Below are 24,788 nucleotides of genomic sequence, written 5' to 3'. Positions count from 1 at the left end.
CATTCCTATTACAGGCTACCATAGACTACCACCTTGTGAACTGTAACAGCCCGCTTAAAGAATTACTGAAGACCCTATTTTATGTAGACAACATGCAGGGTACCACCTCAGATGAAAGGCTGTTGATGGATATTTACCGAGAGTCTAATCAGGAGATGCTCTCAGCTAACATGCCATTGAGAGAATGGGTGACAAACAATCCAACGTTGCGGGGCATGGTGGAACATGACTATACTGGCTACTCAGTGCCTGAGGTAACATCGGTGTTGGGACTAGAGTGGGAAGTCAAGGAAGACAGACTTAGGCTAAAGAGGAAGCCTGATGGGGAAGGGAAGCTGACCAGGAGGTCTTTGCTGAGCAAAGTGCAGACTGCCTTCGATCCTTTGGGTTTGTTGACACCCATCACCATTCGAGGGAGGATGCTAGTACAACAGACCTGGGAGCTGAACCTAGGTTGGGACGACCCACTGCCAGAAACAGTCTGCCAGGAGTGGGATCTGGTTAACAAAGACCTAGCGGAATTGCACGAGTTCACATTCCCCAGGTCCATCGGGTGCACCGGGCGGGATTATGACTTGCACGTCTTCTGTGATGCCTCCTCCAGGGCCTATGGGGCAGTAGCGTATTTGGTGGCCGGGGACCAAGTCAATCTGGTCACCAGTCGTGCGCGGGTGACACCCCTGAAGGATTGCTCGATCCCAAAGCTAGAGCTCACGGCGATGTTGCTGGGAGCAAGACTGGGTAAGTACGTAGAGGAGGTGTTAAGTAATCTGAGGGTGACACACACCTATGTATGGACAGACTCGGAGGTGGCCTTACAGTGGGTCCAGAATGACAGGTCTAAGCTCCCCTATGTCAGGAATCGGGTAAAGGAGATACGGGAACTACAGTCAACATCAACAATTCTGTATGTGCCTACAGATCAAAACCCAGCCGACCTGATAAGCCGAGGGGTGACACACAGAAAGTTGAGTAAAAGCGAGCTTTGGTTCAAAGGCCCAGACTGGTTACCGGCAAGGGATTGCTGGCCGGAGCAGAAATTCGTGGAGACAATCAGCAGCATAGTACATTTCGCGGGGGAACACGACACTGAATTATTTGACCCCAGGCGCTACTCCTCGTGGAGAAAACTTATAGGAGTCACGGAAATGGTATTTCGATTCGTGAGGAAGCTGCATGACAAGGTAAGCCAGGGTCGACAGTTGTCTCTAGTGGGTCCCAGAGAATATTGGATAAGGCAGTACCAAAGGGGGAGGTTTCCAGGAGTGCTGGAAGTACTTGCGACCCGGCAGCAGGTTATGGCGTCAGGACGCGTGTCCAACGATGACGACTCAGGGAACAGCAAATTGGTTCACTCATTGGGATTGTTCCTAGATCATGCGGGGCTAATAAGATGCAGGGGAAGAATACAAAACTCTGAGCTCAGCTATGGGGCCAAACATCCCGTGCTGCTGGGAAAGGAGGGATGGGCGACAGAGCTATTGATACAAGATGCCCATCAGAGGACCTTACATGGGGGGTTTGGAGATACCCTCACCTGCCTACGTCAGAATTACTGGGTACTGAAGGGTCGAGCTGCCGTCAAAAGGGTGCTAAAGAGTTGCACGGTCTGCCGGCGGTACGATGGGAGGACCCTACCCTACCCAGGTCCACCACCGCTGCCTCAGGAGCGGGTACATAGTGACAGGCCCTTTGAGACTGTAGGAATAGACTATACGGGGGCTATCACATTGAAGAACCCAGGAGACGTTAAGGAGGGCCCTCAGAAAGTATATGTCTGCCTGTTTACCTGTGCCACTACTCGAGCGGTGCATTTGGAGTTGGCAGAAGATATGACGACAGAGACTTTCGTGAAGTTGTTCAGGAGGTTTACTGCCAGATTCTCGTGCCCGCGATTGATTATCTCGGACAATGGCACAAGCTTTAGGGCGGCCGATAAAGTTTTCAGGAATCTTAGGGACAACGGAGAAGTACGAGAACACCTGAAGAGAATAGAGTGCGAGTGGAGGTTCATAGCTCCCAGGGCACCCTGGCAAGGGGGATTCTATGAACGCATGGTGGGCACAGTCAAAAGGTGCATTCGGAAGGTCTTGCACGGCAGGAGGGTGAGCTGTGATGAACTGAGGACAGTGTTAGTTGAGATAGAGGCAAGAGTTAATAACAGGCCTCTGACCTACGTACAAAATGGGATTGACGAGCAAGAAGCTCTCACCCCCAATCACATGCTGTTTGGAAGAAGGATTGAGCCCTTCCCCGCAATTTTGAGTCAGTCTTCCAAGGAGCTGGATTATTATGGGCCAGATGGTCCCCCCATCAATGAAGAACTGCACAGGAGTCACAACAGACTGGTGAACATCCTGGACAAATGGAACCAGGTGTGGCGCAGGGATTACTTGACAACCTTGCGGGAACATTTCTATGGTGCCGACCCCGAGGCGAATAAGATGATGCTAAGTGAAGGGGACCTGGTGCTGGTAGAATCCGAGGCGCCGAGGGCATACTGGCCTCTTGGCCTGGTAGTGTCAACCCACCCAGACAAGGCTGGGCGGTTGAGAATGGTGAAAGTGAGAATGAACGGTGTCGAGACTATAAGACCCATCAACAGGCTTTTGCCTCTCGAGGTCCACACGGTGGGACCGGGACATGAGAAATCAGACCAGAGGTTGAGTGAGCTGAGCGGCCGGACGACCCGTCGAACGGCGCTCGAGTCCAGGGCCCACTGGGGGGGCCTGCGGGAGGCAGACTTGATCTAGACTTAGCGCCTACCTTCGCCGGCGGGAGGATGTGGAAATTTATTTGGTCCAAATAGTTCCACAGCTCAGATCCAGCATGAGCGTCTGGTCGTCTGAGCCGAGCGACCCTTAAACCCTCCCAAACAAGCAAGGCATTCTCTGGTTGGCGGTTGGTAAGCTTATTTAATTTATAGATTTACTCTTCAGGGAAGGAGTAGGTAGGTTTACTGGTAATACACTAATATTAGGTTTACTAAGGCATCTGTAGATAATGATAGAGTAGACCTAAGACCTTAACATAGGTAGTAATAGGCCGATAATGTAGGCAAACATTAGGATAAGTTAGCTAGGGAGAACTGGCAGCCCTAGCTTGAATGGCGGGGCGCAGGTCACAAAGACAGAATAGCGTCCTTCTTACGATAGACTTCGACTGGACAAGACGTGCCGTGAACATCAGGCGGCGCCCCCACGTGTCTTCACATCTGAGACCTGGGGAAATCTGGTAGAGACACCTCGATGTACCGTAGATGATCTCCTCCATCAGCCCATACAGTAAGACGAGATATTCACCTTTTCCCGTAGGATCTGGCCAGTGACTTAGGAGATCGTGAGTTGAGTTAACTGAGGGCTCGGCGTGCTACAGAGAGAGTATGCCCAGTAAGTACCAGCGTCTCAGAGTCGTCTGAAGCTAGCGTCTGAGTCTGCATAGTTATACTAGGGGATACATACCCTCTTGGATATAGGAATTTCTGAGGTGCAGGCAGGACACTAATAACGATTGAATATTGCAGGAATTAATGCTCCCGGTTGCACGTGGTTCCCAAGGGGAAGTCCAAGGGGGCTAAAGCTAGGCTTAGGAAGTTGAAGATCAGGATATATGCTGCAACACCAAGTAAGTTAGTCCTTTATACGTGCATGCAGGCGAGGTTTCTTGCAATACCAATCATTTGTGAAAAAAATCTGTCCTATAAGCCACTTGTGAGGCTGAGGTACCCATCTCAGAGCTCGGTGTCAACAGAGTTTGCCAGGGTAGGCGACTCACTTGGAGGCAGCCCAGACAAATTTTCACACGTCTGGCGCAGAAATCCCATGATTGGCAACGTTCTCGCCTTACACACTAAGTGTGTGTGGTTCAGCCTTTGGCACGGGTAGAAATGTTGGTCTTGTTTCCTTACACCTGGTGCCCCTGCTCACTCAGTTAGCACGCATCGCCAGGGAGTGTGAAATGGCATTTCATGAGGTGCGACAGAGTCCTAATGAAAGCACAATTCCGTTTATTTTACCAGTTTGTGATTCAAGAATCTGAAATTTGACTTCTTCATCATCAATTAGGATATTACCTTTGTAGGGTGTGTGTAACGTTAATCAAACATTTTTTTTTTTTGGGGGGGGGGGGGGGGTGCGGAGCATACAAAAGGTTGGGAACCCTTGCTGCAGTAGGAGACACCGTCAGCCTCTACGGTCATCTGGTTGTCAACATGCAAGTAGATCACCCACGCAACAAGTTGCCTCACACAGCCGGACTGAATGTTACATGTCAGTAGATCTTATTTAACTACATAAACACGTGTATTTTAGAATAAAATAATAGTCTTCGCTAAGTATAGCAAGTGTAGATTGTTGTAAGATACGCGTTGAGTTTCCAGTATCCTTGTAGCCATGACCTTGCTCTAAGTGCGACCTTGTCTTTCTGTTTAAAGACCTTAGCACATGTACGTGCACCTCTTCAGCACTCTTTGATGACATATTATAAATTGTATATACTGCCGGGAAGTTCATAAATAAGACACATGTGTAACATTAGGATGAAACGTTTCGCCTGCGCTGCAGGCTTCATCAGTCGAATACAGAGACAAATCACACTCCTGAAGACGTCATCGCTGATAACAGATAAAGTGAAAGAAGGGAAGAGATAGTTTGAAGTAATCGGTTCATCACCCTATGTGATACATAAAATATCTGCATTAATTGGGTGTCTTAACTGCTGAAATGTTTCCCCCCATTCAACAGTCTTCCCCAGGAAACCTGTTGCACAGACGAAAAGTTTCGCAAATGAAGGTTCCTAGTGCTGTACAAGAGTCTTGCTTGTCTACAACACCATGTGATGACCCTGACTGCTCACTTCACACCCGATCCGCTTCATTGTCTTTCTTCCCTGGAATTCTGTCCAGGTATAATGATTGTTTTTATAGACATTGAAAACAAGGGAAGTTTTTCTCTCCCCTTTTTCTCATATTCATTGCATTTAAAACTGTTGTTTTATTTCTTCCTTCATTTCGGAGTTTTCACATTATTCCAGAATTATCTCGACTTGTATTAATATTCTCAAGATTTCTTATGATGGAACTTTTTTCCCTTCATGTTGATAAAATTTAATTATATGTTGTATTAAATATTTATGCGAGACTCTTATTTAAAGACAGATTTAATTCTAAATTAAAGATCTTTTATTGCCTCTATTAATGAAGAGTAATTTTGGCTCCCTACCTAAAATACTGGTATGGATTTTTTTTACGTAAGTAATACCATATCTGGATTTAAAACTTGCTACTACTATTGCTGCTCGTACTGCTAAACAACAACTACTACTACTATTACTACTACTACTATTACTACTACTACTATTACTACTACTACTATTACTACTACTACTATTACTACTACTACTATTACTACTACTACTATTACTACTACTACTATTACTACTACTACTATTACTACTACTACTATTACTACTACTACTATTACTACTACTACTATTACTACTACTACTATTACTACTACTACTACTATTACTACTACTACTATTACTACTACTACTATTACTACTACTACTTCTGCTACTACCACTACTATTATTATGCCCAGTGTAGTACACGGACTGACCTTGGTCCGAGACATTACAATTCCCTTCACATACTAATTCATCCTTTGCAAATTCTATATGGATTTCTCAGATACGATTTGCAGCAAAGTTTTCGATTTACGATATTTAAGTAAGGTTAAGTTAGGTGATGCGCAGTACATAGGAGCCTCATCAGAGCCTATATGGGAATCAGTCTCGAGATAAACATATCCATTCCTAGGAAGAAGGGTCATGTGTTTATAGGTAGGCCTTTGTGCTATATGGTGTACTGGACAGTTCCCGCATATGTTAATTAATGTGTATATTTATGCGCACAGAGCAAACTACCTAAAACAAAACTCATTTATGTACACAGAGTATTGTATATACCAGTGCCGCGCATACTGACCATGTACACAGCGACCCTGAACTTGTGGAGACAATGAGATCACGCACAAGCACACACGTACACACACACACACACACACACACACACACACACACACACACACACACACACACACACACACACACACACATACACACGAGATGATGGAATGTGTAACAACAAAATGCAAGGAGGCAGAGGAAAGGTTTGTTCCCAAGGACAATAGAAATAATAGGAAGACCAAAGTGAGTCCTTGGTTTACCCGAAGGTGTAGGAGATTAGTCTAAGAACCAGAAATGAGTATGCACAGATAAGGAGGGAGGCCCAGCGACAGTACGAAAACGACATAGCATCGAAAGTCAAGTCTGACCCGAAGCTGCTGTATAGCCACATTAGGAGGAAGACAACAGTCAAAGACCAGGTGATCAGGCTGAGGAAAGGTGGGGAACTCACAAGAAACGATCAAGAGGTATGTGAGGAGCTCAACATGAGATTTAAGGAAGTATTTACAATGGAGACAGGAAGGCCTCTGTGAGGATAGAACAGAGGGGGACACCAGCAAGGAATATACGAACAAGTGTTAGATGACATACACACATCTGAGGAGGAGGTGAAGAAGCTGCTAAGGGGCATTGATACCTCAAAGGAAATGGGACCGGACAACATCTCCCGTGGTTCCTTAGAGAGGGAGCAGAAATGCTCTTTGTGCCACTAAGACGCAATCTTCAACACATCCCTTGAAACTGGGCAACTACCTGAGGTATGGAAGACGGCAAATGTAGTTCCAATTTTTAAAAAAGGAGACAGAAAAGAGACACTAAACTATAGACAAGTGTCACTGACGTGTATTGTATGCAAAGCCATGGAGAAGATTATCAGGAGGAGAGTGGTGGAGCACCTGGAACGGAACAAGAGAACAAACGCCAACCAGCACGGATTTATGGGAGGCAAATCCTGTGTCACAAACCTTCTGGAGTTTTATGATAAAGCAACAGAAGTAAGACACGAGAGAGAGGGGTGGATTGATTGCATCTTCTTGGACTGTTCCTCAAAAGACTAGAGGATCAGGTGCGTATAATAGGAAGGGCACTGCAATGGATCAGAGAATACCTGACAGGGAGGCAACAACGAGCCATGGTACATGATGAGGTATCACAGTGGGCACCTGTGATGAGCGGGGTCCCACAGGTGTCGGTACTAGGACCAGTGCTATTTTTGGTATATGTGAATGACATGATGGAAGGGTTAGACTCAGAAGTGTCCTTGTTCGCAGATGATGTGAAGTTAATGAGGAGAATTAAATCAGATGAGGATCAGGCAGGACTTTAAAGAGACCTGGACAGGCTGGACACCTGGTCCAGCAACTGGCTTCTCGAATTTAACCCCGTCAAATGCAAAGTCCTGAAGATCGGGGAAGGGGAAAGAAGACCGCAGACGGAGTATAGGCTAGGTGGCCAAAGACTGCAAACCTCGTTCAAGGAAAAAGATCTTGGGGTGAGTATAACACCGAGCATGTCTCCGGAAGCACACATCAACCAGATAACTACTACAGCATATGGGCGCCTGGCAAACCTGAGAACAGCGTTCCGATACCTTAGTAAGAAATCGTTCAGGACACTGTACACCATGTACGTTAGGCCCGTACAGGAGTATGCAGCACCTGTTTGGAACCCGCACTTGATCAAGCACGTCAAGAAATTAGAGAAAGTGCAAAGGTGACCCTACAGACGTAAACAACTATAGGCCAATATCAAACTTACCATTGCTATCCAAAATCTTCGAGAAACTCGTGCACAGGAGACTATATTCATTTATAACGTCACAAAACATACTCAACCCCTGCCAATTTGGATTCAGGAAAAATAAAAGCACTAATGATGCAATTATAAAAATGCTAGATCTGCTTTACACAGCATTGGAAAATAAGGAATATCCACTAGGAATTTTTATTGACCTAAGAAAAGCGTTTGACACAATAGACCAAGGCATCCTACTCCACAAACTTGACCACTATGGTATAAGAGGCCATGCGCTTGCATATTTTAAATCCTACCTTTCTAAGAGGTATCAGTATGTCACCATTAAAGACACAGCCTCATCAATACGGCCGCAGGGAAGTGTCCTTGGGCCCCTGCTCTTCCTTATTTACATCAATGATCTTCCAAACATATCCCAACACCTGAAACCCATTCTCTTTGCTGATGACACGACTTATGTCATCTCCCACCCTAATCTTGCCACCCTCAACACCATTGTTAACGAGGAGCTGCTCAAAATATCGACTTGGATGACAGCCAATAAACTTACACTTAACACTGGCAAAACCTACTATATTATGTTTGGTAGCAGAGCAGGTGTTGCGCAACTTAACATTAAGATCGACAACACTCTAATTGCCAGACATAATGAGGGCAAATTCCTTGGCCTATACCTCGACAACAACCTAAATTTCAGCACCCATATCCAACACATAACAAAAAAAGTATCCAAAACGGTGGGGATCCTCTCCAAGATACGATACTACGTGCCGCAAACTGCCCTTCTCACACTGTACCATTCACTTATATATCCATACCTCACCTATGCTATCTGTGCTTGGGGTTCAACTGCAGCAACACACCTAAAGCCAATAATAACCCAACAAAAAGCCGCAGTAAGAATAATCACTAAATCCCATCCCTGGCAACACACACCCCCCCCACTCTTCATAGATCTAAACTTACTCCCTGTTCAGAACATCCACACTTACTACTGTGCAATCTATATCTACAGGACCTTAAATTCCAATATTAACCTTGACCTAAAACGCTTTCTTGATAGTTGTGACAGGATCCACAGGCATAACACCAGACAGAAACATCTCTATGACATTCCCCGTGTTCGACTAAACCTTTACAAAAATTCAATGTATTTCAAAGGACCTAAAATCTGGAACACCCTACCTGAAAACTCTAGAACTGCAGACACATTCATCACTTTCAAAACTACAGTTAGAAAACATCTTATCTCCTCGATACACCCCAACAACTAACTACATGATAACCACCTGGTGGTTCACAATTACACTCACTCACCCACTGACTATAAACCCAGAAATACTAATCTTAATCTTAAAATAATAAATCCTAACTAGTTATAAGTTTGCCTGTGATACTCCAATATAGACACTGTATTGTGCCAAATCAAAAGCATTCACATTGCTAAACTCACAAATTATGATGTAGTCACTTAGCCTTAATACTATAATCTGTAAGGATTTAATGATAAGAATTAATCTATGTCTGCTCGAAATGCCTAGCCATGCTAGGTGTCCTAGTGGCTCCCTCTGTAATTAATATTTTATAACATGTAAACCACACAATACCCAAAACCTGTAAACCCCACATTGTAACCCTTATAGAGAATAAACTTGAATTGAATTGAATTGAATTGAATTGAATTGAATTGAAGGTTTGCGACAAGGTTAGTTCCAGAGCTAAGGGGAATAACCTATGAAGAAAGGTTGAGGGAAATCGGCCTGACGACACTGGAGGACAGGAGGGTTAGGGGAGACATGATAACGACATACAAAATACTGTGTGGAATAAACAAGATGGACAGAGACAGGATGTTCCAAAGAGAGGACACAGATGAGTCAAAGGGATGTTATGAAGTATTTCTTCAGTCATAGAGTAGTCAGGAAGTGGAATAGCCTAGCAAGTGAGGTAGGGGAGGCAGGAACCATACATAGCTTTAAGAAGAGGTATGATAAAGCTGATGGAGCAGGAAGAGTGACCTAGTAGCCACCAATGAAGAGGCGGGGCCAGGAGCTGTGACTCGACCCCTGCAACTACAACTAGGTGAGTACACACACACACAAAAAAAAACATACACATACAGGAGGGATAGGGGGATATGATAACGACGTATAAAATACTGAGAGGAACTGACAAGCTGAACTGGTGCAGAATGTTTCAGAGATGGGACACAGTAACAAGAGGACACAACTGGAGTTGAAAAGTCAGATGAGTCATAGGGATGTTAGAAAGTATTTCTTCAGCCTTAGAGTTGTCAGGAAGTGAAACAATCTGTAAAGTGAAGCAGTAGAGGCGGGATCCATACATAGCTTTAAGAAGATGTACGATAATGCTCTCTGAGCAAGGAGAGAGTGGACCTAGTATCGACCAGCAAAGAGTTGAGGCAGGAGCTGTGAATCGACCCTTGCAACTACATATAGGTGAGTACATATAAGTGATTACACACAACAGACCTTCAATATGCCCTTGAGATGCCATGGACTCCAGACCATTGCCGCTCGTAATGTCTACAGCAGCAGCAAGAGGCACGTCAGTTCCCCCGTCTTCTAATAACATGTTCATTTTTCCACTTTAATCTATCTTGTCCATAATTACAATCGCATTTGCTTTGTCTGTTTCGTAAGGTGAAGTCCAGGATCTTTCCTTAATTCATGGATTTGTTAAGTTATACCATGAATTAAGGAAAGATTCAGGACTTCACCTTACGAAACAGACAACGCAAATGAAATAGTAATTATGGACAAGGTAGATTAAAGTGGAAAAATGAACATGTTATTAGAAGACGGAGGAACTTACGTGTCCCTTAAACTGAATGGTCTCTCTCTCTCTCTCTGTCTCCCCAGAACTAAAATAACTTGCTACAAAGCTAGGCTGTGTTAAATCTTACATCATATAAAATAAAGGCTGAATTGAGGGGAAGAATAGATACTGAAAAACTTTGACAAGAAGGTGATGTTAGAGAGGACGACTCACCTCCATCACCCAGCCATCCACACACACCGTCAGGCAAACACTACCGGCTATTACAAAACAAAACAATTGTTAATAATCTTATGATTGTATCCACATTTTGAGTTAACTATATGAGCGAACTAATTTTATCGATGAGATTGCAACCAAATTATGACCAATGTTTTTCTAGTGATAATAAGATACTATTGTTTTTAGATTGTAACCCATATCATATTGTATATATTACCTATACGAAATAATGTAATATATGAAATAAATATTTTTTTATTTTGGTGACGTAACACTGTCCAGTGAGGCTTTAATAAGATACGTTGTGAGCTCTGTCGCGCTGTTTTCCTTTACACTACAACTCACAAAATGAACATCGGGTGCACAAGTTAGGTAAGATTCGTCAGGAAACAGGACAAGTGTTTCCTGACGCGGGTCTTAGTCACATGGTGACCCTCCACTGGAGTTTTTGCTCATCTAACAGAGGACTTACCGGTCCACCCCGTTACAAATGAAAATTAGTTATTATTATTATTATTATTATTATTATTATTATTATTATTATTATTATTATTATTATTATTATTATTATTATTATTATTATTATTATTATTATTATATGGGGTTGACAGTAAACTAGCTGCTCAGGCGACACAACTAAAAACTAACTGAAGAGAAAGGAAAAGAACTAGATATTGACCACTAATTTCATAAATACATGTAGGTTCAAGTGAATCTACATGTATGTATGATAAGACAAGCTTTGCACCAGTATGATTGACTGATGGTTAAAAACTTGAGATGGAATTACAAAAACACGAGGTGAAAGCAAACACACACACACACACACACACACACACACACACACACACACACACACACACACACACATGCCGCATCCAATGCCCCCACCCACTACATTACAAACTCCACCCCCACAGCAACAACCCATAGTTCCTTACCAGGTCTCCCACTTCCCCAACCCCAATATACCTCCCAGACCACAGTCTTAGAAAAGAAGTTGAAGGTGTGGTATACAAATGCAGATGGAATAACAAACAAGTATGAGGAGTGGCACGAAAGAATCAAAGAGACATCCCCAGACATAATAGCACTCACAGAAACAAAACTCACCAGAATAATAACAGATTCAATCTTTCCATCCGGATATCAAATCCTCAGGAAAGACAGAGGGAGGAGAGGGGGAGGAGGAGTTGCACTGCTCACTAAAAACCAGTGGGGTTTTGAGAAAATGGAAGGAATGGATGGCACGGGCGAAAGGGACTACTTAGTAGGAACAATCCAGTCTGAGGGACATAAGGTGATAATTGCAGTAATGTACAACCCACCACAGAACTGCAGGAGGCCAAGAGAAGAATACGATGAGAGCAACAGAGCAATGATCGACACACTAGCCGAGGTGGCCAGGAGAGCACACATGGGGGGAGCAAAGTTACTAGTTATGGGTGATTTCAATCACAAGGAGATTGACTGGGAAAACCTGGAGCCCCATGGGGGTCCCGAAACATGGAGAGCCAAGATGATGGATGTGGTACTGGAAAACCTCATGCATCAACATGTTAGAGACACTACCAGAGAGAGAGGAGAGGATGAACCAGCAAGGCTGGACCTTGTATTCACCATGAGTAGTTCGGACATCGAGGGTATCATGTATGAAAGGCCCCTGGGAGCTAGTGATCATGTGGTTCTGTGCTTCGACTACATAGTTGAGCTCCAAGTGGAGAGAGTAGCAGGAATAGGCTGGGAAAACCAAACTACAAAAGGGGGAACTACTCAGGCATGAGGAACTTCCTTCAAGACATTCAGTGGGAGAGGGAACTGACAGGAAAACCAGTACAAGAAATGATGGACTATGTAGCAACAAAATGCAAGGAGGCAGAGGAGAGGTTTGTTCCCAAGGGAAACAGAAATAATGGGAAGAACAGAACGAGTCCTTGGTTCACCCAAAGGTGTAGGGAGGCAAAAACTAGGTGTGCTAGAGAATGGAAAAGGTACAGAAGACAGAGAACTCAGGAAAATAAAGAAATCAGCCGAAGAGCCAGAAACGAATATGCACAGATAAGAAGGGAGGCTCAGAGACAATATGAAAATGACATAGCATCAAAAGTAAAGACTGACCCGAAGCTGTTGTACAGCCACATCAGGAGGAAAACAACAGTCAAGGACCATGTAATCAGACTGAGGAAGGGTGATGGGGAATTCACAAGAAACGACCGATAGGTATGTCAGGAGCTCAACACAAGATTTAAAGAGGTATTTACAGTGGAAACCAGTAGGACTCCAAGAAATCAGAACTGGGGGGCACACCAGCAAGTGCTGGATGAGGTACATATAACCAAGGAGGAGGTGAAGAAGCTGCTATGCGAACTTGACACCTCAAAGGCGGTGGGACCAGACAACATCTCTCCATGGGTCCTTAAAGAGGGAGCAGAGATAGTGTGTGAGCCAATAACAAAGATCTGCAACACATCATTTGAAACTGGGCAACTCCCTGAGGTATGGAAAATGGCAAATGTTGTCCCAATTTTTAAAAAGGGAAACAGACATGAGGCACTAAACTACAGACCTGTATCACTAACGTGTATAGTATGCAAGGTCATGGAGAAGATCATCAGGAGGAGAGTGGTGGGGCACCTGGAAAGAAACAAGTGCATAATTGACAACCAGCACGGTTTCAGGGAAGGAAAATCCTGTGTCACAAACCTACTAGAGTTTTATGACAAGGTGACAGAAGTAAGACAAGAGAGAGAGGGGTGGATCGACTGCATATTTTTGGACTGCAAGAAGGCCTTCGACACAGTTCCTCACAAGAGGTTACTGCAAAAGCTAGAGGATCAGGCACACATAACAGGAAAGGCACTGCAATGGATCAGAGAATATCTGACAGGGAGGCAACAACGAGTCATGGTACGCGACGAGGTGTCAGAGTGGGCGCCTGTGACAAGCGGGGTTCCACAGGGGTCAGTCCAAGGACCTGTTCTGTTCTTGGTATATGTGAACGACATAACGGAAGGGATAGACTCAGAAGTGTCCTTGTTTGCAGATGATGTGAAGTTAATGAGAAGAATGAAATCGGACGAGGATCAGGCAGGACTACAAAGAGACCTGGACAGGCTACAAGCCTGGTCCAGCAACTGGCTCCTTGAATTTAACCCTGCCAAATGCAGTCATGAAGATTGGGGAAGGGCAAAGAAGACCGCAGACAAAATATAGTTTAGATGGCCAAAGACTGCAAACCTCACTCAAGGAAAAAGATCTGGGGGTGAGTATAACACCGAGCATATCTCCTGAGGCACACCTCAATCAGATAACTGCTGCAGCATACGGGCGCCTGGCAAACCTACGGATAGCGTTCCGATACCTCAGTAAGGATTCGTTTAAGACTCTGTATACCATCTACGTCAGGCCCATACTGGAGTATGCAGCACCAGTTTGGAATCCACACCTAGTCAAGCACGTCAAGAAATTAGAGAAAGTGCAAAGGTTTGCAACAAGACTAGTCCCAGAGCTACGGGGATTGGGGATTGTCCTACGAAGAAAGGTTGAGGGAAATCGGTCTGACGACACTGGAGGACAGGAGGGTCAGGGGAGACATGATAACGACATATAAAATACTGTGCGTAATAGACAAGGTGGACAAAGACGGGATGTTCCAGAGAAGGGACACAGACACAAGAGGTCACAATTGGAAGTTGAAGACTCAGATGAATCAAAGGGATGTTAGGAAGTATTTCTTCAGTCATAGAGTAGTCAGGCCGTGGAATAGCCTAGAAAGTGACGTAGTGGAGGCGGGAACCATACATAGCTTTAAGGCGAGGTATGATAAAGCTCATGGGGCAGGGAGAGAGAGGACCTAGTAGCAATCAGCGAAGAGGAGGGGCCAGGAGCTATGACTCGACCCCTGCAACCACAAATAGGTGAGTACACACACACACACACACACACACACACACACACACACACACACACACACACACACACACACACACACACACACACACACACACCACGCACACACCCACACACTCTCACACACACACACACACACACACACACACACACACACACACACACACACACACACACACACACACACACACACACACACACACACACATGCACACGCACAAACACACACACAGCAGCAGTTTGAAACCCACACCTATGCAAAAAAGTCAGGAAATTAGAGAAAGTGCGAAGGTTTGCAACGAGACTAGTTCTGGAGCTATGGGGCATGTCCTGCGAAAAGAAGTTAAGGGAAATTGACCTTGCCAAACTGGAGGACAGGCAGGACATGGACGACATGATGACAACATATAAAATACTGAGAGGAATCAGCAGAATGGGCAGAGATAAGATGTTCCAGAGATGGGACGCAGCAACAAGGGGTTACAATTGGAAGTTGATGACTCAGATAAGTCACAGAGATGTTAGGATGTGGCATAGTCTGGAAAGTGAGGTGGTGGAATCAGGATTCATACATATATTTAAGAAGAGGTGTGATTAAGCTCGCAGTGCAGGGAGTGAGTGACCTAGCAGCAACCAGTGAAGAGGCTGGCCAGGAGCTATAAATCGACCCCTGCTGCTACAATCAGGTGAGTACAATTAGGTGAGTACACACACTCACATACACACACACTAGTTAGAAAACAGGCGCAATGGCGATACAAGGAAAGACAAAATGGCAAAAGCTAAGTTTGAACCATATGGGAATGTGAGTGTTGCGTGAAAAGAGTATGCAATCTTTATTTGGAGCATGTTAACACACTCACATAGGCTACATCACCAACCAGCTAGCCAGATGCTAAGGATCTGACGATCTAACAGGGCCCCATCGTCAGATCAGTATCTAGGTTCAGCCAATGAGAAGGTGGATCTGGCAATTGTGAAGGTGACGTGGTTACCACTCACATTTTCACCCTTGTCATTTCCATTCTAGAGCTGGTTGAAACACAGTGGTCTGCTTTCTTTTGGTTGCTATTCTGCCTTGATTATCGTGGCATGCACTAATACCTATTGCTGTATATAATGTATATAATGCTGTTTATATTGGGTGAAGGATATTATAATTCAAAGTTTTTCTGCTGTGTTTACTTTTCTCCCTTTACACCCAGGATAACAGGCCTTTGAGAACCTGGGTTGTAATAGTGAGTGTAACAGAGCAAGTGATAGAACTAAAGGAGAGGTGACAAGTGACGGCAGGAAGGTCTGTGAGGAACTAAACGAAAGTGTCAGTGAAATTTTAACGGAGGAAACAAGGCTGATATCAGAGAACTGATATAATGAACAGACTAGTAGGGACTGGACAGCATCACCACGGTAAAGTGAAGAACAGAAGTTGTTAAGTGAACCGGACTTAAAGAAAGCACTGGGACTTGGAAGAATAGATACAAATGCAATATAATGCGATCCTTTATTGACTATGTTTCGCAAAAGACTCGGCAGACGATGCAATATTCCCCCAATGAAAAGCAGGGGCGCCACTAGCACGGTATGAGACACAATAAATGTCAGGGGCCCAAGACTGTTAACTGCCTCCCAGCATACATAAGGGGGATTACCAATAGACCCCTGGCTGTCTTCAAGAAGGCGCTAGACAAGCACGTAAAGTCAGTACCTGACAAGCCAGGTTGTGGTTCGCACGTCGGGTTGCGTGCGGCCAACAGTACCAGCCTGTTAGGTAACACACATATGCAACAGTTAGGTATCTTTATTTCGAAACGTTTCGCCTACACAGTAGGCTTCTTCAGTCGAGTACAGAAAAGTTGATAGAAGCAGAAGAGACTTGAAGACGATGTAATCAGTCCATCACCCTTGAAGTTTTGAGGTGGTCAGTCCCTCAGTCTGGAGAAGAGTATTGTTCCATAGTCTGAAACAATATTGTTTCAGACTATGGAACAATACTCTTCTGCTTCTATCAACTTTTCTGTACTCGACTGAAGAAGCCTACTGTGTAGGCGAAACGTTTCGAAATAAAGATACCTAACTGTTGCATATGTGACTTATCTAACAACCTGTCGGTATTTTATAACATTTTAATGTTCACAGTACCAACCTGGTTGATCAGGCTCTGATCAACCATGGGGCCTGGTCACAGATGTGGCCGCGGGGGCGTTGACCCAAGAAACCCTCTCCAGGCAGTGGGCTTTATCATGTCACCAAGAGATCCATCTAGGCAGAGTACATGAGTATATAGAGGGAGGAGAGTCAAGTTTTTACGACACAGCTGAACTCCTTGTTAGGAAACTTCTTTATCGTATCCTACATAACAAGATACCTACTTGCCCGTCCTGTGCAGGTCCCTCTCAAATCCAGCCTCCCCAACATTCTCCGCCTGACTTCACCATATATATATATATATATATATATATATATATATATATATATATATATATATATATATATATATATATATATATATATATATATATATATATATATATGTCGTGCCGAATAGGCAGAACTTGCGATCTTGGCTTAAATAGCAACGCTCATCTTGCCATATATGACAAGTGAAAATTTGTGTATGCAATAATTTCGCCAAAATCATTCTGAACCTAACGAAAAAATTATATTTCACTGGGTTTGTTTAGTATTAAATTATTGTAAACAAATCTAAAATATATTTGGTTGGGTTAGGCTAAAATAAATTGTTCTTGTTATAATAAGGTTAGGTAAGTTTTCTAAGATTCTTTTAGTGCAAAATTAAAATTTTTTTACATTAACATTAATGAAAAAAATATATCTTTAAATGTATAAGAGAAAATTTTAGAAAGAACTTAATTTTAAATGAGTTCTTGCTAATTGACCAGTTTTACATATTCGTCACGACATATATATATATATATATATATATATATATATATATATATATATATATATATATATATATATATATATATATATATATATATATATATATATATATGCAATAAGATCAGAGTAAACAGGTGATTTCAGAATATGCAAAATAACCACTGTGAAAGAATAGAGAAGTTCCAAGCGCTTTCGTGACTACTCACATTATCAAGGAACAATGAAAGTAAAGCATCAAAGGAAGGTATATAAAGGGGTAGCCCACACCTCACTATCAGATCCCACAACAACAAAACACCTGACGTGAGACAGCATGCCCGCCGGCTGAACTAGACAGGTCCTTCATACAACCCACCAACAAACTATTCTACCCAAGAAATAAGAAATTTAAAAAATTATTATTTGTCCAATGTATTATTAAATTCTTCCGAAATTCTACTAATTATAAATGGACCTAATTTATATAAACCAAAGGAAATATTCATATTATTGTCAAAATTGCTTTTTATGAAACAAGATTCAATTATATTCCTGTCGACCATGGACTTGCTTGATACTACTTTCTCAACTTTTTGAAAATCAATTGGATGGTTAAAATCTCTTACATGAATAAATAGAACATTGGAATCTTGTCCAGTTCTAATGCTATATTTATGTTGTTTTAATCTTAGTTGGAGAGTTTTACCAGTTTGACCGTAATAAACTTTATCGCAATTTTTACAAGGAATCTTATAGACACATCCATCAGCATTTTGGGGGGAATTCTTTATCAAAAGTTTTTTTTACTGTATCAAGATTTTTGAATACAACTTTAATATTAAAAGTCTTAAGAAGAGAAGGCATATCAACCAAGTTTTCATGGTAAGGGAGAACCAACATATTTTTAGTTGAATAAGGCTGGTTGTCCCTTTTTGGATTGTATACCTTCCTTTGATGCTTTACTTTCATTGTTCCTTGATAATGTGAGTAGTCACGAAAGCGCTTGGAACTTTTCTATTCTTTCACAGTGGTTGTTTTGCATATATATACATACATATATATATATATATATATATATATATATATATATATATATATATATATATATATATATATATATATATATATATATATATATATATATATATATATATATACATATACACACACACTCATGTACTCTTTGTGACTTGATAAATACCTCTGTGTGGGCGAAACGTAGTCAATAAAGAATCGCATGATAATACATTTGTGTCTATTTTTCCTGTCAAGGTTTCTTTCTGCGTCCTGAGAGAGGAAACAGAAGCACTGTGGGAAGAGAACGTTCCCATAATGAAGATACCCAAGTGTTGCACTAGTGTCTCATTCATCAACTAGTCTGTTTTCTGAGCTAGTTATCTACTGTGGCAACTGCTAGCAACAAGCAGCAACGATTTGATGGAGGCAGTTTAGGCAGTTAGTGTTTTGAGACTTAAAGACCGCACTGACTGGGTAAATCATTTACTGCTCCTTCCAATAAAAAAAATATACCACAACACGTTTAACAACATCAAGAATAACATTAACAAACTGTAAAAATCTATAAGCATATGTAAACAAAACACACACTTACAGATCCCATCAAAATTTCAGTGTCAATATAAGTTTCCTGGACAATATAAGCTCCCTGGTAATTATGAAACTCACAACAATAGCACAAATGCCTAGGTCGTGCACAAACAATTAAAAATGTATCCCATAGTCAGGTGACAGAGAGTGCGGGTTGCCTGCTGCAGGTAACACTCAACAAAACACACACCATATAGAATAAGTTTTTTTTTTTGGATCTATTGAAAATTTATGTAAGAAATGATTCTTCATACACATAGCTCATAAAGCTCTACAGTTAGCTCATAAAGCTCTACACACAGCTCATAAAGCTCTACACACAGCTCATAAAGCTCTACACACAGCTCATAGAGCTCTACAGTTAGCTCATAAAGCTCTACACACAGCTCATAGAGCTCTACAGTTAGCTCATAAAGCTCTACGCACAGCTCATAGAGCTCTACAGTTAGCTCATAAAGCTCTACGCATAGCTCATACAGCTCTACAGTTTTCTCATAAAGCTCTACGCACAGCTCATAGAGCTCTACACTTAGCTCATAAAGCTCTACACACAGCTCATAGAGCTCTACACTTAGCTCATAAAGCTCTACACACAGCTCATAGAGATCTACACTTAGCTCATAAAGCTCTACACACAGCTCATAGAGCTCTACACTTAGCTCATAAAGCTCTACACACAGCTCATAGAGCTCTACACTTAGCTCATAAAGCTCTACACAGAGCATAACGTTCGCTCGGAGACAGTTTAGTCTGCAACTGATATTTTCTCTTCACATTATTCACCGCTAATTATGATGAATACTTAGATGAGGAATTAGACAAGTGTGCAACACCTGGGTATCTTTATTTGTAGACGTTTCGCCCACCAGTCGATAAAGAGATTATACGAAGACAGTTGATGAAGTAATCAGTCCTCCATCCTTGTACAACTATACTTAAAGATGAGGTAAGCAGTCCCTCAGCCTGGAAGCCGGTGTTCAGTCCCTCAGCCTGGAAGCCGGTGTTTAGTCCCTCAGCCTGGAAGCCGGTGTTCAGTTCCTCAGCCTGGAAGCCGGTGTTCAGTTCCTCAGCCTTGAAGCTGGTGTTCAGTCCCTCAGCCTGGAAGCAGGTGCTCAGTCCCTCAGCCTGGAAGCCGGTGTTCAGTCCCTCAGCCTTGAAGCCGATGTTCAGTCCCTCAGCCTGGAAGCCGGTGTTCAGTTCCTCAGCCTGGAAGCCGGTGTTCAGTTCCTCAGCCTTGAAGCTGGTGTTCAGTCCCTCAGCCTGGAAGCAGGTGCTCAGTCCCTCAGCCTGGAAGCCGGTGTTCAGTCCCTCAGCCTTGAAGCCGATGTTCAGTCCCTCAGCCTGGAAGCCGGTGTTCAGTTCCTCAGCCCGGAAGCCGGTGTTCAGTTCCTCAGCCTTGAAGCTGGTGTTCAGTCCCTCAGCCTGGAAGCCGGTGTTCAGTCCCTCAGCCTGGAAGCCGGTGTTCAGTTCCTCAGCCTTGAAGCCGGTGTTCAGTCCCTCAGCCTGGAAGCCGGTGTTTAGTCCCTCAGCCTGGAAGCCGGTGTTCAGTTCCTCAGCCTTGAAGCTGGTGCTCAGTCCCTCAGCCTTGAAGCCGGTGTTCAGTCCCTCAGCCTTGAAGCCGGTGTTCAGTTCCTCAGCCTTGAAGCTGGTGTTCAGTCCCTCAGCCTGGAAGCCGGTGTTTAGTCCCTCAGCCTGGAAGCCGGTGTTCAGTCCCTCAGCCTGGAAGCCGGTGTTTAGTCCCTCAGCCTGGAAGCCGGTGTTCAGTTCCTCAGACTGGAAGCCGGTGTTCAGTACCTTAGTCTAGAGGGACTGATCACCTCACCTTCCACTGCCTCCTGTGTATAGTTGTGGAAGGCTGTCTTCTTCAACTTCTACCATCATCGTATATCATCTGTAATGAACTGATAAAGCCACTGGTTGGCGAAACGTCTTCAAATAAAGATACCCAGGTATTGCACATGTCGCTCATCCTGTCGGTACTGTTAGGATGAAGTAAATCAAAATGTCTTGAAAAAATGTGAAAGGATTGTAGTGAATTTCATGGATTTTTACCTCCCTTTTTAAGCGCACAATGACGCAAGTCGCGAGAATAATTCTGCCGAGTAACTACACCATTGGTTAGACGTGCGTCAGAGAAGAGCGTAAACCCTCTCGGGTATTTATAACCTAGCTGATGGCAGGTAGCAACAACATGCTCGATGATATTCTTGTTATAATAATAATAATAATAATAATAATAATAATAATAATAATAATAATAATAATACCTGGAGTTTACCTGGAGAGAGTTCCGGGGGTCAACGCCCCCGCGGCCCGGTCTGTGACCAGGCCTCCTGGTGGATCAGAGCCTGATCAACCAGGCTGTTGCTGCTGGCTGCACGCAAACCAACGTACGAGCCACAGCCCGGCTGATCAGAAACTGACTTTAGGTGCTTGTCCAGTGCCAGCTTGAAGACTGCCAGGGGTCTGTTGGTAATCCCCCTTATGTGTGCTGGGAGGCAGTTGAACAGTCTTGGGCCCCTGACACTTATTGTATGGTTTCTTAACGTGCTAATGACACCCCTGCTTTTCATTGGGGGGATGGTGCATCGTCTGCCAAGTCTTTTGCTTTCGTAGTGAGTGATTTTCGTGTGCAAGTTCGGTACTAGTCCCTCTAGGATTTTCCAGGTGTATATAATCATGTATCTCTCCCTCCTGCGTTCCAGGGAATACAGGTTTAGGAACCTCAAGCGCTCCCAATAATTGAGGTGTTTTATCTCCGTTATGCGCGCCGTGAAAGTTCTCTGTACATTTTCTAGGTCGGCAATTTCACCTGCCTTGAAAGGTGCTGTTAGTGTGCAGCAATATTCCAGCCTAGATAGAACAAGTGACCTGAAGAGTGTCATCATGGGCTTGGCCTCCCTAGTTTTGAAGGTTCTCATTATCCATCCTGTCATTTTTCTAGCAGATGCGATTGATACAATGTTATGGTCCTTGAAGGTGAGATCCTCCGACATGATCACTCCCAGGTCTTTGACGTTGGTGTTTCGCTCTATTTTGTGGCCACTGAAAGATTTGGTTGATGTCCGCCTGGAGCTTTGCAGTGTCTGCAATGGAAGACACTGTCATGCAGATTCGGGTGTCATCTGCAAAGGAAGACACGGTGCTGTGGCTGACATCCTTGTCTATGTCGGATATGAGGATGAGGAACAAGATGGGAGCGATGATATTCTTGATATGCCTTGTGGAACAGAGCTTTTCACCGTAGCTGCCTCGGACTTTACTCTGTTGACGACTACTCTCTGTGTTCTGTTAGTGAGGAAATTATAGATCCATCGACCGACTTTTCCTGTTATTCCTTTAGCACGCATTTTGTGCGCTATTGCGCCATGGTCACACTTGTCGAAGGCTTTTGCAAAGTCTGTATATATTACATCTGCATTCTTTTTGTCTTCTAGTGCATTTAGGACCTTGTCGTAGTGATCCAATAGTTGAGACAGACAATAGCTATAATTATTATCAGTTTTATTATTATTATTATTATTATTAATTATTAATTATTATTATTATTATTAATTATTATTAATTATTATTATTATTATTATTATTATTATTATTATTATTATTATTATTATTATTATTATTATTATTATTATTACTCGCAGGGGATATACAGCGCTTGACGAATGGAAGTCGATCAGTTTTGAGCGAAGGGAAGATCAGCATCAGTTCCTCGGATCAGCAACTCTGCACCAGAATGAAGGTATCAATGGAGAGGAATGTATTGTGGCTGAAAAAATATATAGTAATTGCTTCACGGAATCATACCTGCCTTGAAGACGATACCTGGGTTATGGAATCATACCTGCCTTGAAGACGATACCTGGGTTATGGAATCATACTTGCCTTGAAGACGATACCTGGGTTATGGAATCATACTTGCCTTGAAGACGATACCTGGGTTATGGAATCATACTTGCCTTGAAGACGATACCTGGGTTATGGAATCATACTTGCCTTGAAGACGATACCTGGGTTATGGAATCATACTTGCCTTGAAGACGATACCTGGGTTATGGAATCATACTTGCCTTGAAGACGATACCTGGGTTATGGAATCATACTTGCCTTGAAGACGATACCTGGGTTATGGAATCATACTTACCTTGAAGACGATACCTGGGTTATGGAATCATACTTACCTTGAAGACGATACCTGGGTTATGGAATCATACTTACCTTGAAGACGATACCTGGGTTATGGAATCATACTTACCTTGAAGATGATACCTGGGTTATGGAATCATACTTACCTTGAAGACGATACCTGGGTTATGGAATCATACTTACCTTGAAGACGATACCTGGGTTATGGAATCATACTTACCTTGAAGACGATACCTGGGTTATGGAATCATACTTACCTTGAAGACGATACCTGGGTTATGGAATCATACTTACCTTGAAGACGATACCTGGGTTATGGAATCATACTTACCTTGAAGACGATACCTGGGTTATGGAATCATACTTACCTTGAAGATGATACCTGGGTTATGGAATCATACTTACCTGGCAGGAGATGCAACATTCCCCCAATGAAAAGCAGGGATGCCACGTGTACACTAAGAGATAACACAGTAAATATCAGGGGTTCAAAGCTGTTCAACTGCCTTCCAGCATACATAAGGGATATTACCAATAGACCCCTGGCTGTCTTCAAGAAGGCTCTGGACAGGCACCTAAAGTCAGTACTTGACCAGCCGGGCTGTGGTTCTTAGTCGGTTTGCGTGCGGTCAGCAGTAACAGCCTGGTTGATCAGACCCTGATGCACCACGAGACCTGGTCTCAGACCGGGTCGCGGGGGCGTTGACCCCCGAAAACCTCTCCAGGTATACTCCAGGTATTGAAGACGATGTTCTTATTTTGTTAGTGGGTATGTTCTTATTTTGTTAGTGGGTATGTTCTTATTTTGTTAGTGGGTATGTTTTTATGTTCTTATTTTGTTAGTGGGTATGTTTTTATGTTCTTATTTTGTTAGTGGGTATGTTTTTATGTTCTTATTTTGTTAGTGGGTATGTTTTTATGTTCTTATTTTGTTAGTGGGATGAATTGTAAAGGGCCTGCCTAGTATGGGCCAACAGGCCTGCTGCAGTGTTCCTCCTTTCTTATGTTCTTATGCCTGGGTTATAGAATTATACTTGTCTTGAGGACGAAGCCAGGGGTTTTAAATCATACATGTCTTGAAGACGAAGCCAGTTATGTACTAATTCACTTGTTATGGAGGAAAATAATTTTGAAGATGACAGTGTTGTACGGAGGACAGTGTGAGTGTGGCCTCTCAGTGTGCCATTTATGAATCTGCATCACTCTGCGCTACTTGCACCTTTATCATTAATTTAGTCGAGTCCTAGAGACAGAGAGAGAAGAGTTCTAGAGGGAGGGATAGTTCTAGAGTTCTAGAGGGAGGGAGAGTTCTAGAGAGAGGGAGAGTTCTAGAGTTCTAGAGGGAGGGAGAGTTCTAGAGAGAGGGAGAGTTCTAGAGTTCTAGAGGGAGGGAGAGTTCTAAAGTTCTAGAGGGAGGGAGAGTTCTAGAGAGAGGGAAAGTTCTAGAGAGAGGGAGAGTTCTAGAGTTCTAGAGGGAGGGAGAGTTCTAGAGAGAG

The 24,788-nt window shown here is 43.2% G+C and overlaps 1 protein-coding gene across 1 annotated transcript; it reads left to right on the top strand.

The window, feature by feature from the left end:
• The first annotated feature begins 215 nt into the window (after positions 1-215).
• On the top strand, positions 216-3,792 carry LOC138852607 (uncharacterized). Its single transcript, XM_070084362.1, has 2 exons — positions 216-3,389; positions 3,524-3,792. The coding sequence occupies exon 1, from the start codon at positions 216-218 to the stop codon at positions 2,751-2,753; it is 2,538 nt and encodes an 845-aa protein (XP_069940463.1). The 3' UTR covers positions 2,754-3,389; positions 3,524-3,792.
• The last annotated feature ends 20,996 nt before the right edge of the window (positions 3,793-24,788 follow it).

Source organism: Cherax quadricarinatus, chromosome 12, assembly GCF_038502225.1.
Source record: "Cherax quadricarinatus isolate ZL_2023a chromosome 12, ASM3850222v1, whole genome shotgun sequence".
Classification (NCBI taxonomy): Eukaryota; Metazoa; Arthropoda; class Malacostraca; order Decapoda; family Parastacidae; genus Cherax; species Cherax quadricarinatus.
The sequence above is the reverse complement of the archived record's forward strand: the minus strand, read 5'-3'. Positions and strand labels throughout refer to the sequence as shown.